Genomic DNA, 14920 nt, shown 5'->3' with positions numbered 1-14920 from the left:
AACAACACCTATATTAAATTGTTATCGCCATGAAACTTCCCCAGTTGATTACTTACACGAAGACAATGATTTATTGTATTACACATTTTTAAATGAAATATGCAAATGAGGCATTATATAGGGAAATATGCAAAAAGAAAATATGAAAAAGCTACTAGGGTTAATCATATTTTAATTTACTTATATTGATTACAATTTAATAATAATTTATATTGACTAACAATTTAAAATAGGTATAATTTTGCACACTAGTGCAAGTATATAAAAGGTCATCTCTAAAAGAGAAAATAATACAAAGGCACTCTTTGTATTGTTCTTAGAAGAGTTGGCATGGTAACAACGAATGCGTTTCCATCCTCAAGCCTTCATCAGCGTTGAACGCTACAAACACAGAAAGTGACACCTTTTATGGTCTCCCTATAGAGGGGACACCTCCCTCTGTCATGTCAACAACCATGACTACACAGCCAACATGTACCAAAAGTGCAACCTTGAATAAATATACAAACATAGTATATCAGAATATTTGGGTAATTTGTTCCATCCATGTATAAGGTTCATAAAGTTAGGCCTGTATAGAAAAACACTTATAGGCTATAAAATACACTGAGACACATCTGAGTGAGTCCTTGAAAAGGAGGGGGATTTAGGGGACTCGGTAAGAGAAATATACAAGTTACACATAACATTTTAGGCAGCTAAGCTAACACAATGTACAAAACACTTGAGTTGACTAATAAAGAATGTCTTAGGTTAGGTTAGGGTCTCTTCACCACAATTTTGGTCCATCCCTCTGTTCAAAGGTTGTCATTTAATCTACATGATGAAGACAAAGGGACACAACTAGCCTACCGAATTGTTAATCACAATCCATAATAAAGAAGCAACTCTATACATGTTTTAAATTATGCAAACGCACCTCTCATGATGAATTGCTTTCAAGAAAAAAATATATATAAACAAGTCTCTCATGTTAGGCTACTATAGTGTCATTCACGGCCAAGCTACACCAGGCTTTTCTCGCCCGTTTACTCTAAACGCGCGGACCGTGCGTGCCTAAGCCAAATGCCCTGGCTACATCGATCTGTCAGACGCGTGGCAGGTTTGTGCGGGACCTTCCGGGAGGATATATAGATACGCGCGCATGGGGGCATACCCACGTAAAAAATTACCGATCCTATTTTTAGAGCACGCGTAGGATGGCCTGCGGTATCCGTGCGTCTGGTGTAGCTGGTATCATTGACATATATTGGTCCTATCCAAACGCACTGTACGTGCGCAGTAAACGCATACGCACGCGCGCAAAATTGCCTGGTGTAGCTTGGCCGTTAGTCCTAGGCTTTTGGAGTTCTGGCTCGTGGACTAAGAACCGAAAAGAACTGAACCGGTTCCCATTGGGAACCAACCGGTGGAAAAGCGGTCACCGTATAGGGCTGCACGATTAATCGAATTCTAAATGAAATCGCAATTTCTTTTCACTTTTACTAGGGTATTTATGGTACGGATCTTGCTCATTAAAGCACTGCACAGAGCCAAAAGTCCTGCTAAAAGCATAATAAACCTGAGTCCAACACCAAATTAATGCGTGTCTGCTGTGGTGCACGCAGCTCACAGCTGTGATTGATTGTGTGCTCACTGCTCAGTCACTCATCCACGTAGCCCTGTTCAGTGCGTTAGCACAGAACATGTCCCAAACGCTGAGGTAAACATAACGTGCCACCGAAAAAAGCTCGTAGCTTATCAATACCGTGTCCCGACCTACTGTCCCTACACTAAAAAAAGGTATTCATTTGGATAATGTTATAATGGCAGGTGATATCACTATGGCACATTAGGAGCGCACTAGTACTAGTCGTTCTCAAATGTTTTAGTTGCACATTTGGTTCCATTTGTACACTCTCAGAGTTACAGACCTGTTATGGTCATTCAGGGCTATAGCTCTGTGTTTCCGGTGATATTATTGTCCACTCATTTTGTATGACTGTGGCATTTTTTTTTTTTTTTGGCTAAAATGTCCACCACAAGCCAGCATGCATGTGATGACCTCTGGTTAAAGCAGCTATAAGCAATAATATGTCAACATTTTAATGACTTTGTTTAGTATAATTTTCTTTGGTATTCAGACAGCCATCAATGAGTAAAACGCTCCCCCCCCCCCACAAAATGTGTCTCTGTGACACAACCACTTTTGGTGTTAGCATTATGCTATGCTTTAGCTATTGAAAAATAGCAGATCTACAAGCTCATAAATTCAGCACCACTAATACAGAAACATGTCAGAAAACTGTCAGAATTTAGAAGATAGATTCGAGGTTCAGTTCAGTTCAGTTCAGTTTTATTTTGGTCAAAAAGCAAAAACATTACATGTATTCTTTTTTTTTCTTTTCTTTTTGGAGACCAAAAGGCTGAAGCCAATGGCTTATTGTGCCTATAGGGGACATAAAACAGACAGAGAAACAAACAGAAGAGAGAGAAAACTAAAACTAAAAAAAATACATGGAAACTAAACTAAAAGAACAAACAACCACAAACAACAAACACAAAAGAAAACACAAGGAAAAAAAATAAAACGGAAAGATACACATGGAGAAGACAGATTTCTAAATGGCCTATAAATGGGTTTAAATGTGTTGTCTTCTTCCAGGACACCCTGTCGTGCTCCTCCTGGCCCACGTCCCCTGGGCTGCGCTGGGAGAAAAGATGGATGGACCTGCGGCTCATTCCTTTGCTCCACTCGCGCCTGTCACAGCACGTGCCGGGCTCCGACGTGTGCAGGTGAGTGCACGGCACGGCACGGCAGCGCGCAGTCGGTGGCGTTGCCAGGAATTAAATTTTGGGCAGCCAAGAATTACATTTTGGGGAAGGCAAGATGTGCTAATTGTCGTCTGTCTCCCCCACATGCACCATCAGTATAGCACTAAAGGTTTTCAAAGAGAAAAGGCTGAAAGGCATGCATTTGCATTCGAATGGGTGATTGAGGGTCGCGCTCCATTCCGCTGTCCACTAATAATTCTCAGGTCTTGTTTTTGTCCTCAGTGTGGATGGATTTTGGCCAGGCAGAAAATGGATTTGTACGGGGCGGGCGGACGCCTGTCCTCGCCTTATTGTAGATACACCTATTTGTACGTGGTACAAAGGGGTACAAAGGGGGACCTCATATTTTGTCAGAAAAGTGGCTCAGGCAGTCATATAGTCACTTCAGGTGACGGTTTGTATAGGCTCTGTACACCCGCAAGCTTGAGTTACAGTAGTGTAATAATTATTATTAAGATTTAAAGATAAAAAATCAACTGTAGATTTAGTCGACTAAAATGTATTTTGGCGGGCCTTGATGCCGTCGCAATGACTGGTTTCACACTTGCTGAAGAAAATAGCCGATCTACAAGCTCAACACGCGTCGGACTGCGACGCGTTGTGAGCTTGTAGAGCTGCTATTTTCAGCATGCAACCAAGTGTAAAATGACTTGTTCTGGATCTCTTGTCCACTAGTCCCTCCCTAACATTTTAGTCTAGTTTTTATTTGTTGACGAAATTGTCAATATATTTAGTCTTAGTTTTAGTCACAAGATGACTATTCAAACGGAGCCGTCCAATTCCAGCAGTAGAGGGTAATAGAGCGCCGAAGTCCTGACGTCACTCGCTCATCCCCTGGTTCTAAAGTCCTGACGTCACTCGCTCATCCCCTGGTTCTAAAGTCCTGACGTCACTCGCTCATCCCCTGGTTCTAAAGTCCTGACGTCACTCGCTCATCCCCTGGTTCTAAAGTCCTGACGTCACTCGCTCATCCCCTGGTTCTAAAGTCCTGACGTCACTCGCTCATCCCCTGTTTCTAAAGTCCTGAAGTCACTCGCTCATCCCCTGTTTCTAAAGTCCTGACGTCACTCGCTCATCCCCTGGTTCTAAAGTCCTGAAGTCACTCGCTCATCCCCTGTTTCTAAAGTCCTGACGTCACTCGCTCATCCCCTGTTTCTAAAGTCCTGAAGTCACTCGCTCATCCCCTGTTTCTAAAGTCCTGACGTCACTCGCTCATCCCCTGGTTCTAACGTCCTGAAGTTTTTCTCTATGGAGAATAACATCTTAAAAGAATACTAAACGACTTGTCCCTTTACCAACTCGCCCCCCACGAAGTGTTTTAATGTAGTTAACAGTTCATTTAGTATTTCCCTTCCTCTCTGAAATCTGAAATTATCTTGTACACAGATTTATTTGATTGTATAGTAGTCGATCTCTATACTCTACTACTAAAATTAAGAAAGAATAACATGACACAGAGACGGTGCCTGCTTAATTTAGTTAATTTAGGACCTTCTAGCAGTTATTAAACACATTTCTTCCATGTAGCCCATGTTTTGTAATGGCATCATCATGCTATTATGCCCATGGATATACAGAGTGAACTTTAATATGATAATAATACCTTTTATATAATCACCAACATGAATTATTTTGTATAGTTTGTTATTTACAGCTAGGTAGCTGGAAAAGGGGCGACCGTACCTGTTACCTCTTAAAATCATCTCATATAAGCATAGTGGTCCAAAAAGGTGCTCTCTCTTTATCGTTCATGACAGTCAGTCCCTCATATTTGATAAAGTCTGTTTCTAGCGAAAATGTAACTAATTCAGCAGCAGTAACATTAGCGTTTTCTCAGTCAGTTGATTCTTCATATCCATATGAGTGAAAATTTGTTTATTTTTCGATCACAGTTCTTATATGAGGCGATCTAAAATCCCCCTTTGGGAATTATAAATGCAAAGTACATGAACCCTCTGCCGATATTGACGTCAGACTTCGGTGCTCTATGCTGCCTTTGCCAATACTATGTTTGGATGCTGTTCAAAAGAGTTCTGTCCTGATTAATTCATCAAAATAATAATAACATTACAGATTGGGATAATATAAAGCATAGCCTTGCTATTTCTATTAGACAAAAAAGTACAATAATTGTGTTGTTACAGTAATATGGAGTGGCGCTATCCTTCAGCCTAATTTATAGTTTCATGGCCGTGTGTGGCTTGATTAAATAAGTGATTCTCAAAAGAAAATCAATATGTTTGTTGAGTGATGCTGTCGCACAATGAAGTATAAATGAGCCTCTAATCACATTTTTCTGTCTCCGTTTTTTTGCCCCAATTTTCTGTTTAGGAAAAATGCTTTTCAAGTGATAGCTGTTGATGGGGTTTGCAGTGGTGTCATTCAATGCCACACAGCCGAAGACAGCTTAGACTGGCTTCAAGCAATAGCCAGAAACATATCCAACCTCACTAAGCACAATGTAAGTATAAGTATTTGACAAACATCAGAAAGATTCTAGCAAATATGTTAGCCTCTATTGCTACGTGTGTATAGTTCATGAGTAGCTCTGGTCCATAGCTCTAATGCGTTTCATTTAGAGCTATGTTACTCTCGACTACCGGGGCTCGCATGAATGCAGACCAGCCTCTCGTCTTTATCGTAAATAAAAATAACGTTTTACCTACTCACCAAAACAAAGGCGGGTTGTGTCATTATAGAAAGCCTACTTTCCTTTGTGGAAACACTCTGAGCCCCCCACCACACGTATAAACGGTACTTTTTAGCCAGAAAGGGATTTGTTTTCACTGGAGGAAAAATATTCTCTATGAGGCAATTCTCTGGGCAATATTGGTGCAGTGGAGTAACAAAGTATTTTTTTCCTGTGGAAACAAAATCCCTTTTTGCCCAAAAAGTACAGTTTATACGTGTGGTGGGGGGCTCAGAGTGCGTCCACTAAGGAAAGTAGGCTTTCTAATGACACAACCCGCATTTGTTTTGGTGAGTAGCAAAAACGTTCTTTTTATTTACGCTAAAGACGAGAGGCTGCTCTGCATTCATGCGAGCCCCTGTAGTCGAGAATAACATAGCTCTGAATGCAACGCATTAGAGCTATGGACCATGATGACAATGATGACAATGTCCACATTATTCACATAAACAATAATATTACAAATGTCACATGGCAAGTAGACGTATATTCACACAATGAGATGAGTGCATACAGTATGCTCTTCTAATGCCCTGGGGTAACATTAACAGTGTTAGCACTACCACACTACATTTACTGCCTAAAGGTAAAAGCATGTGCATGTATTATCTATAATTCATTACAATGTATTATATAATAATGATGCCAAGGGGTAAAACGCCCAGTAAAATAACTCTTGAGATAGCAATTCTATATTCCAAGCCTCTTTGTGAACACATTTCTGTCCTTCACAGGAGTTTGGGAAATGTAGTGCTTTCACATTGCCAAATTAAGCAGGTGTTGTTTAGTAAACACGCTTTCAAGCCTGTAGCATTTTGATTACCTTTCAAAATAAACATGTAGGTGTATTGTCCTGTATCATTTCCGCCAATGATGGGTACATTAATAGAGCTAAGAAAGCCAATGCTTGCTGGTTTTTTAGACACTCCCGGGGGAAACACAAAAGCTCCAGCCACCTGTGTTGGCATGCTAGTCAACATAAATGTCCAACAATTAAAAGCCTCAGAGGGTGGTAATTATGATGTGGTGTTTGGGCTGGCTCTATATGAGAGAGCTGTATGCGAGTGTCTCTGGGGGATAATGGAGCCCGGGCTAATTTGGAGTGCATTAACTGAGGGTCATACTGAGCATAACGCAGATTACTCATTGTCAGAATGGCTTGAATGATTGAAAGGGCATTTCTGGCCTCGGCCTTTATTAAAAGTCTGAGCCATCAAAATAAGCTGAAGGACATACAGATTTCGGTTCCACTTAAACAACTTAGTTGACCAGAGTCACCCAGGGCTACGTGATATAGGTCTGCTCCTTTTGTTGAACCCGGGCCTGCACCAAATCTCTTAACTCACAACGTGTCACATATTTGCGATGCGTTATGAGCTTGCGGATCTGCTTTTTCGCAAAGTGTTTGCACCAGAATAGTGTAATATGGGTGTATGTACAGTAGATACTGTGATTTATTTTTAATGGATAAAGTGTAAGTGTTACCGTGTATGATTTTGACAGCCGAACAAACGAGTGCTACAGTAACACTGGTAGACCACACAATAATGTGACTGGTCACAATAATATGCAGTTGAAGGAACACATGTACACTCAACAGACAGTATAGTCAAGGCTTATTTATTTTCCAGCTAGCAAAAGAAAGAACATAGTGGTTTCCTCCCTGGGCTCAAAATGGGGACTTGCCAGTTGTTCTTGCCTCCATTGGAAGACCAGAGCCAATTTGGAGGGTCTAAACGCAACGTTCTGTTCCTTGAGAGTGAGTTATTGATGGCGTGCTGTGGAATTAGGAACGCCTGACACCTGCTGGGATCTGAACCGAATGATTTAACACATTTTGACCTGAGGACGATTCTACAAATAATGTCTTCAGAAAACAGTTTTCTGAAAAACCCTGTGTTTCTATATCAGTGGTGCTTTTTCATGTCAAGGACCCCCAGAATGATCTGCATTTGGCTGCGGATCCCCATCTGAAAATATGTTGTTCCAGGGACCCCCTCCAGAAGCAAAGATATGAGTTAAAAACGTTCGCTGTGAAAGCATTATCACCTACAAGCTATGAGCTTGTAGATCTGCTATTTTCAACAGCTAAAGTACGACATAATGCTTATAAAACACCAAAACGGGTTCCCGTCCAGAATGTTTTAATTTAATTTAAAGCTTCACTGCTCTGATCTCTCCCAGTCGTTCCCTGCATTTATAACCAGCATTTTAGGGAGAGACGCTGCCTCGGGTCCACGTCGAAATGACTATGAATCCCTGTTTTTTTTCTCCAATTTGCATGCATTGAATTAAAGTAGCCATAACAGTGTCCCTCTGTATTGCATGTGGAGGACCACAGATATTTGTGTCACCATTTGTTTGTCCTTGGGAGGAAACGATTGGCCTGAATGTGTGTTCTAATGGGACAAATGCCAGTTGGATAATATTCTAGACTCTAGAAGTGGCTGCAGTGCTGGGAGTCTGGTGCAACGCACAGGTCCTGGACCTGGTGAGAGCACGAGTGGACCTTGTGAGACGTAGATCTGATAGTGACGGCACCCGGGAGCAGTATGGGTCGGTGCCCCAGCCTGCATCTTCCGTGAGGCGGAAGCCCAGAAATCTCTCGTGAGGCCTTTAGGAGGGCCGATTCATACTTTTCAGTAGCACCGAAGAGGAGACTTTAGGACGGTCAACCATAGAGTATGGGGGAGATCAACTCGGAGCAGGCAGCCAGGCAACGCTGTTTGCCTGTTCCTGGGGGCTTCCGATATCAAGACCGCTCCGCAAACCGTTCGGCCACCGCTGTAGGGGCAGCTGCCACCGCTGCCCCTACAAGACAGGCGAACATGACTGACGAGACATTACAATAGCGAAAGGGGCCATCTTGTGGATGGAATGAAATAATGCGAACGCATGGCCACGTTAAAATGTATTCGACGGTAAAACCGTAAAACCGGGTATTTTGGCAATATGTCCCAAACCGCCCAACCTTAGGTGAGGCCTTTAGGAGGGCCATTCGAGCCGCAAGCGGAGCCTGCAGCACCACCGTTGCCCAGCGGTGGAGCCGGCAGAACCATTGCGGCTCAAGAATCCACCACTACTGAATGAAGTTGTCTGGTGCAACGCATAAGGTCCTGGGCCTGGTGAGAGCAGGAGTGGACCTGGCGAGACGTAGTAGGGGCCCGGACAGGAGTCAACCCACAGAGTCTATATAGTCCTTCCATGCGCCAGAATGGTGCCTCCCAGTCCCAGTAGAGTATAGTTCCGGAGCGGCGGATTGTGTGGCCCTGGTCTTTCCCTATAGTGGGTCTGATCGAGGGTATAGTTACTGGGACGTAAGTCGGGACTTGATGACCCCACCCCGGCTGGGTCACCTGAGCAGTGGTGTCATGCTCGTAGAACGCAGTACCACACCGTGGCACCAATAATTGCCTACACCTCCAGCAGCAGACGCAGATCGATGCAATCAAGACTAGAGTTATAAAAACATCGTTTTTGTTTATCCTTTCCCACAGTTATACATTGTGCAGTGTGTTGACGTCGTTTTCTCTTTGCATTATGGCGTACACCTTTTAACTCAAGGCATTCCTTGAGAAGATTTATAAAAGTCCTACTACTATTTATACACCAGTAAACTATAATATTAATCAATTTTAAGTTCATTAATTAGATATTTTGCTGCCTGGTCTCGTCATGAGTGGACTCATTCAGCTAGCTGTCGGCTGTTCTGTGCGTGTATAGCGTGCACGTGCGCGCGGCGTCATTAACCCATTCTGACTTGAGATCAGATTCATACGAGGTTTCCACTGGACACACACTGGTCTGATTAACCCATTCTGACCTGAGATCAGATTCTAAAAATGTCAGTCGCTCTTCGATTTCTCAAAAATAGCAGACCTACAAGCTCATAGCGCGCCACTCGGTGGTGCGCTATGAGCTTGTAGATCTGCTATTTTTCAATAGCTAAAGCATAACATGATGCTGACACCAAAATGGGTTCCCGTTCAGAATGGGTTAAAACGCCATGGTACCAAAACAAACCAAACGCCATTACGTACCACTGCACCGCCTGAGTGAGGGGTATGATGTTCGTGAGACCCGAAACCCTGATGACCTTGTGGGATACATCCCTGACGATACATACCCTGAGGATACGTCCTAGGTGCATCCATGCGATGTATTTTCATTCTTTAGACCTAGCCTGGGACGCGTATAGCATTTTCGGGTTTACGATCCGGTCGTGAGTAAGGCATTAAGTGACTAGTCGACTAGTAAATCCACTAGTCGACCTTGATGGTACTAGTTGACTAATTGATAAGAAAAAAAGAGGGTAGAGGGTACAGTAGAGGGACCCCCACACGGTAACTCTGACGTGGGGTTGCTCTCCGGATCGGCCCAGCCCCCTGGGCGCGTTCCTGGGGGTCTGGATGTTCCGGGGACCCCCACACGGAGTTGCACCACTCACTTCACACGGGAGTGATTTTCCTATATAATTGATTTATCTTTTCCTAACAGGTAAAGAAGATTAACAGAAATTTCCCAGTGAATCAGCAGGTAAGTCAATCAGCTTGAATCTGACTTGTTCTAAATTAGCTCTGTGAGAAAAAAGTTTGTGCTGCTTTCTATTGACCATATGCAGACGGCATCCATCTTGCTTTCTATTGACCATATGCAGACTGCATCCATCTTTCTATTGACCATATGCAGACTGCATCCATCTTGCTTTCTATTGACCATATGCAGACTGCATCCATCTTTCTATTGACCATATGCAGACTGCATCCATCTTTCTATTGACCATATGCAGACTGCATCCATCTTTCTATTGACCATATGCAGACTGCATCCATCTTTCTATTGACCATATGCAGACTGCATCCATCTTTCTATTGACCATATGCAGACTGCATCCATCTTTCTATTGACCATATGCAGACTGCATCCATCTTGCTTTCTATTGACCATATGCAGACTGCAGCCATCTTGCTTTCTATTGACCATATGCAGACTGCATCCATCTTTCTATTGACCATATGCAGACTGCATCCATCTTTCTATTGACCATATGCAGACTGCATCCATCTTTCTATTGACCATATGCAGACTGCATCCATCTTGCCAGCAGGGTGGTAACAAGGTGCAGTTTCACAGTCGACAGCCCGTTCATCCAAACAGAAAAGAAACTCTGAAAAATAATCTGCAAGATTATGCAATTTCTTGACAGGTCATAACATGTCTACGGTGGAGTTTTATGACACAAACACTTTGCAGATCGAAAGAGGATAATTCAAGCTTTTCGCACAGCTGCAATGTTGGTGAGTTTGACGTTGTTTAATACAATCAGACAGGACTTTTCTGTTTGGATGAATGGGCCGCCAATGGGAAATTGCACCTAGTTACCACCTTGTTGGCAAGACGGACGCGGGCTGCATATGGTCAATAGGGCATTTAGATAAATGTGTACCTACTGTATGCTGTCTTTAAAGAAAAGTTTCCTTCCGAATGAAACGGACTGTCACTAACCACGTTGGTCAAAGAAAAGAACGGCATCAAATCTTTTGCAACTCTTGCAAAAGAGGCAGACTGTTTGCATCATGAAAATCCAATCCATCGATGGAGAAAATAAGCAGCTCAAGTGCCTGCATACAGATTGTGAATTTGGCGTTTTCCATAATAATTAATTCAACAGTCGCTGCTTCCCATTTGACAAAGTACAACATCACATGATTGACTTATCATCTCTGCAATTAAATTGCATCACAAGAGGATGCTCGCCCTGAATCTTTCACTCAGTGGATTTGGCATTCGTCGAAATCTCCCACATGGCAATACTGCCAAAACATTCCACTGGTTCTGCAATCGCCCCGAATGTGATAAGTACAGTACACCCTTGAAGCCTACAATCCTTTTATAGCCTCTATAACAGACTCATAACTCCCTTTAATGTATATCCTACAACTCCCTTTCTACATTGTACCATATACTGTACTACTCGTGCACCTCTCTCTCTCTCTCTCTCTCTCTGTTTCTATCGATCTCTCCTCTTAAAAAAAAATGCACTTCACTTAATCATCTGACAGATTATCTACATGGGCTGGGCAGACGAGAAGGAACAGGACTCTGTTCAGGATCGAATGTACTCACCAAAGTTCCTCGCCTTGAGGGGTTCCGCTCTCTTCAAGTTCTCAGCGCCTCCTGTACGTTTTTTTTGTTTGTGGGTTGGAGGTATCTTGGTTTCTGTTTGTCATCCGTTTGTCTTGGTGTTCATTTGAATTGAGCTTATATAGGGCTCCATCTTGCGCCACCCTTATCCCCTAAACTTATTTGCCATTTTATTTTACTATTTTGGAAAATCATTTTAAAATAGTTCAACTAGCCGATCTACATCTACACGTTGTGAGCTTGTAGATCGGCTATTTGAACTATTTTAAAAGGTTTTTTTTAAATAGTAAAAAAGTGGCAAATAAGTTTTGGTATGAGGGTTAAGGGCTGCCGTGTCCCGTACCGAAACATTGTCCTGCCGCAAAATGGATATGACTCCGAACAAAACCAATTGTGCCGCATTGATCTAGGGCCCTGATTGATGGTGATCATCAACTCTGTGTTTACATTTTGTGAGCCATGGAAGTGATTGTGACAAAGAGAGATAAGCTATTGATTTTTTACTGAGTTAAGAGATGGGAAATGATTGATTAATAAGTAAAGTTGCGGGCACCCTTTCGACGTGCTGGAGGCTAAAAGAGGAGAATAGGGAAGTGTTTGGCTTTATATAGATGCATAATTGATTAATGTGTAAGAGCTGCACGCGCCACTTGAACGTGCTGGAAAAGGAGAGATGAGAATAGGGAATTATGTTATATATAATATATTTATATATAATAAATTGTTGCGTGTAAATGAACATAATGTGAATATAAATTATAGCAGTTAAGACCATGTTAAACCAACCCACTGAGCTGTAACTCATTTTAAATTTGGTTGGTTTTTAAATTGGCAAACCTGGAGAGAGAAATACAATGGCTCAAAGTATTAGTTCCGGGGGCGGCTCTCATCCGCTCTCTTTAAAAGCACACGGCATAGCTATTCAGTTAAAATATTCATTGAATATATTAAATCAAATCCAATTAAATAATGTGACATGTTTCAGGTGACGACATGGGACTGGACCAGAGCCGAGAAGAGTTTCACTGTGTATGAGATCATGTCCAAGGTCCTGAAGGTAAGGCTTCGAGGGGGCATACGTCTAATATTTACACGCTGAAAAGTGTGCTTTTTTGAGGTGAAAGAAATAATGAACCTGCACTTGGAATGAGTTAATTAGAAAAATATTTTTGCTGCATTGTCTTTTGCAGTCCAACCACAGTGAGGTTTAACGGTATGGTGCAAAATGCACCAGCCCGATAAAGCATCTCAGTCGCTTGAATTCACATTATCATCACATTACATTAAACCATTCTGGACGGGAACCCCTTTTGGTGTTTTAAGCATTATGTTATACTTTAGCTATAACATAATAATAATAATAATATAATAATAATTAGCTATAAAATAGCAGATCTACAAGCTCATAGAGCGGCACCGAGTGCCGCGCTACGAGCTTGTAGATCTGCTATTTTTGAAAGATCTTTGAATATTCTTTCAGAGCGAAAGTTTTTGACCACAAATCTTTGCTTCCCTAGGGCCCCCTATACTAGGGAACAACATCATTTCAGATGGGGGTCGGCGGCATATTACATATCATTTCTGGGGTCCTTGACATGAAATATTGAGAACCACTGATATAGAAACATGAGGTTTTTCGGAAAACTGTCATGATTTAGAAGACATGGTTTAAATTTCGATGTCGGGTCTAAATGGGATAAGAGTCAGTCAGCGTCTGCGCTCGGGGCCCTGTGATTGACAGACGCTGATAGGCTCTTTTCTTTTTGAAGATATTTTTATATTGATAGAATTACAGTAGTTTGACTGGAAAGGGGGAGAGAGGTTCAGGTTCAGGTGTATTTGTCATGTGTATAGATACAGAGTATAAATACAATGACATTTATTTTGCTCAGAGCACTCTCAGTCTTACATACATAGGACATAAACAAACATTTATAGTGCAAGAAAAAGAAGTGCAAGAAAGTGAAGTGACAAAACAGTGCAATACAGTTCAAGGTCAGCTGTTCAGCAGCCTGACTGCCTGGGGGTAGAAACTGTTACTGAGACTGGTGGTGCGAGATTTGATGCTCTGGTAGCGTTTTTTGGAAGGGAGTGGTTTGAACAGGGTATATGCGGGATGGCTGGTGTCTCTCATGATGTTGTGGGCTTTTTTCATACAACGAGTGGTGTAGATGTTGTGGAGACTGGGACCGCTGGAACAGGATGGTTTACCAGGATACAAATGCTTCGTATCTTAAATTGCTTTGTAATTTATAGGTGACATTCACGCCAGAAAGCTTTACTGCGATTAAAACGAATCCTGCTGCTTCGTTTGGCAGGTGTGAAGCATCATTCGAATCCTAATGCATCAAAGAACTGCATTCTACTCCGACCAAAAACGGGGGTTTCGCTTCGACTTCCAACCGCACTTGATTACGATGCGGTGCAGGTGGGAATGCAATCCGCAGCAAATAAAGGAAATGATTTGAAGCAAACAATGTGGCGGGTGAGGAGCTGAACACAGTTGGAGACGGAGAAGGCATACTTTACTTGCTTAAGGAAACGCATAAAAACACTGCAGTGTAGCCTACAGAATATTCTGTCTGTCTTCGCGTAAACATGGAGTGCTGTCACTGTGTGGGGACTGGGGAGTATAGGGACTTTCATCTCGCTCCGCGCTGTGCCTCCATGCCCAAAAGAACAGTGCGTGGCTGAAAGAGAGAGATAGAGAGAGAGAGAGAGAGAGAGAGGTGCATGTCGTCCCCGACGACACATGCACGTTATGAGTATAATTTTAACACCGATTTCACTTATAGGCTAGTTTATGAATGGAACACATTGATAAAGGTCCCCCCTGCTGCGTTTCCAATTGCTGCGGATGACAGCGCAGTGTGAAGGCAAATCGCAGCAAATTAAATATGCAAGAATCCCAACTTCTCCGCCTATTCGCATCGAGTCTACCGAAGTATTAGGTGGGAATGTGACCTTAAATGTACTTGTAAGAAGGGAATGTAATCCCACCCCTCCCCATGCCAAATTTCTATGCGCCATTGCCGTACATCTAAGTCAATTAAAGCCTATTTTTTTATACTACGCTTACTGCCATTGCCGTTGATCAATGGCAATTGCGCTTTCGATTGCGTTAGCATCGGGTAGCTACCTGTTGTTGTCATGACAATGGATCGCCCATCTTAGATCGTCCTCGCCATAATAATCCATTCTATCTGTTTCTTTCAATCGCCTGTATCTCCTATTCCTTGTCCCAGATGGCATTTTGGGTCAAAACAACGTTTC

General features: G+C 42.4%; 1 protein-coding gene across 4 annotated transcripts in view; it reads left to right on the top strand.

Moving 5' to 3' along the window:
* The window catches only part of sntg1 (syntrophin, gamma 1), a 66625-nt gene that overhangs the window by 41122 nt on the left and 10583 nt on the right, over window positions 1–14920 (top strand). For all 4 annotated transcript variants that reach the window (XM_080778077.1, XM_080778079.1, XM_080778078.1 and 1 more), the window contains 5 exons: window positions 2645–2775; window positions 5146–5275; window positions 10001–10039; window positions 11566–11682; window positions 12633–12704. In XM_080778077.1, the coding sequence (XP_080634203.1) occupies window positions 2645–2775; window positions 5146–5275; window positions 10001–10039; window positions 11566–11682; window positions 12633–12704 (489 nt within the window). The remainder of the gene's footprint in view (window positions 1–2644; window positions 2776–5145; window positions 5276–10000; window positions 10040–11565; window positions 11683–12632; window positions 12705–14920) is intronic.

The sequence above is a fragment of the Protomyctophum bolini genome (genome assembly GCF_963924005.1).
Source record: "Protomyctophum bolini genome assembly, chromosome: 12".
Taxonomy (NCBI): domain Eukaryota; kingdom Metazoa; phylum Chordata; class Actinopteri; order Myctophiformes; family Myctophidae; genus Protomyctophum; species Protomyctophum bolini.
The sequence above is the reverse complement of the archived record's forward strand: the minus strand, read 5'-3'. Positions and strand labels throughout refer to the sequence as shown.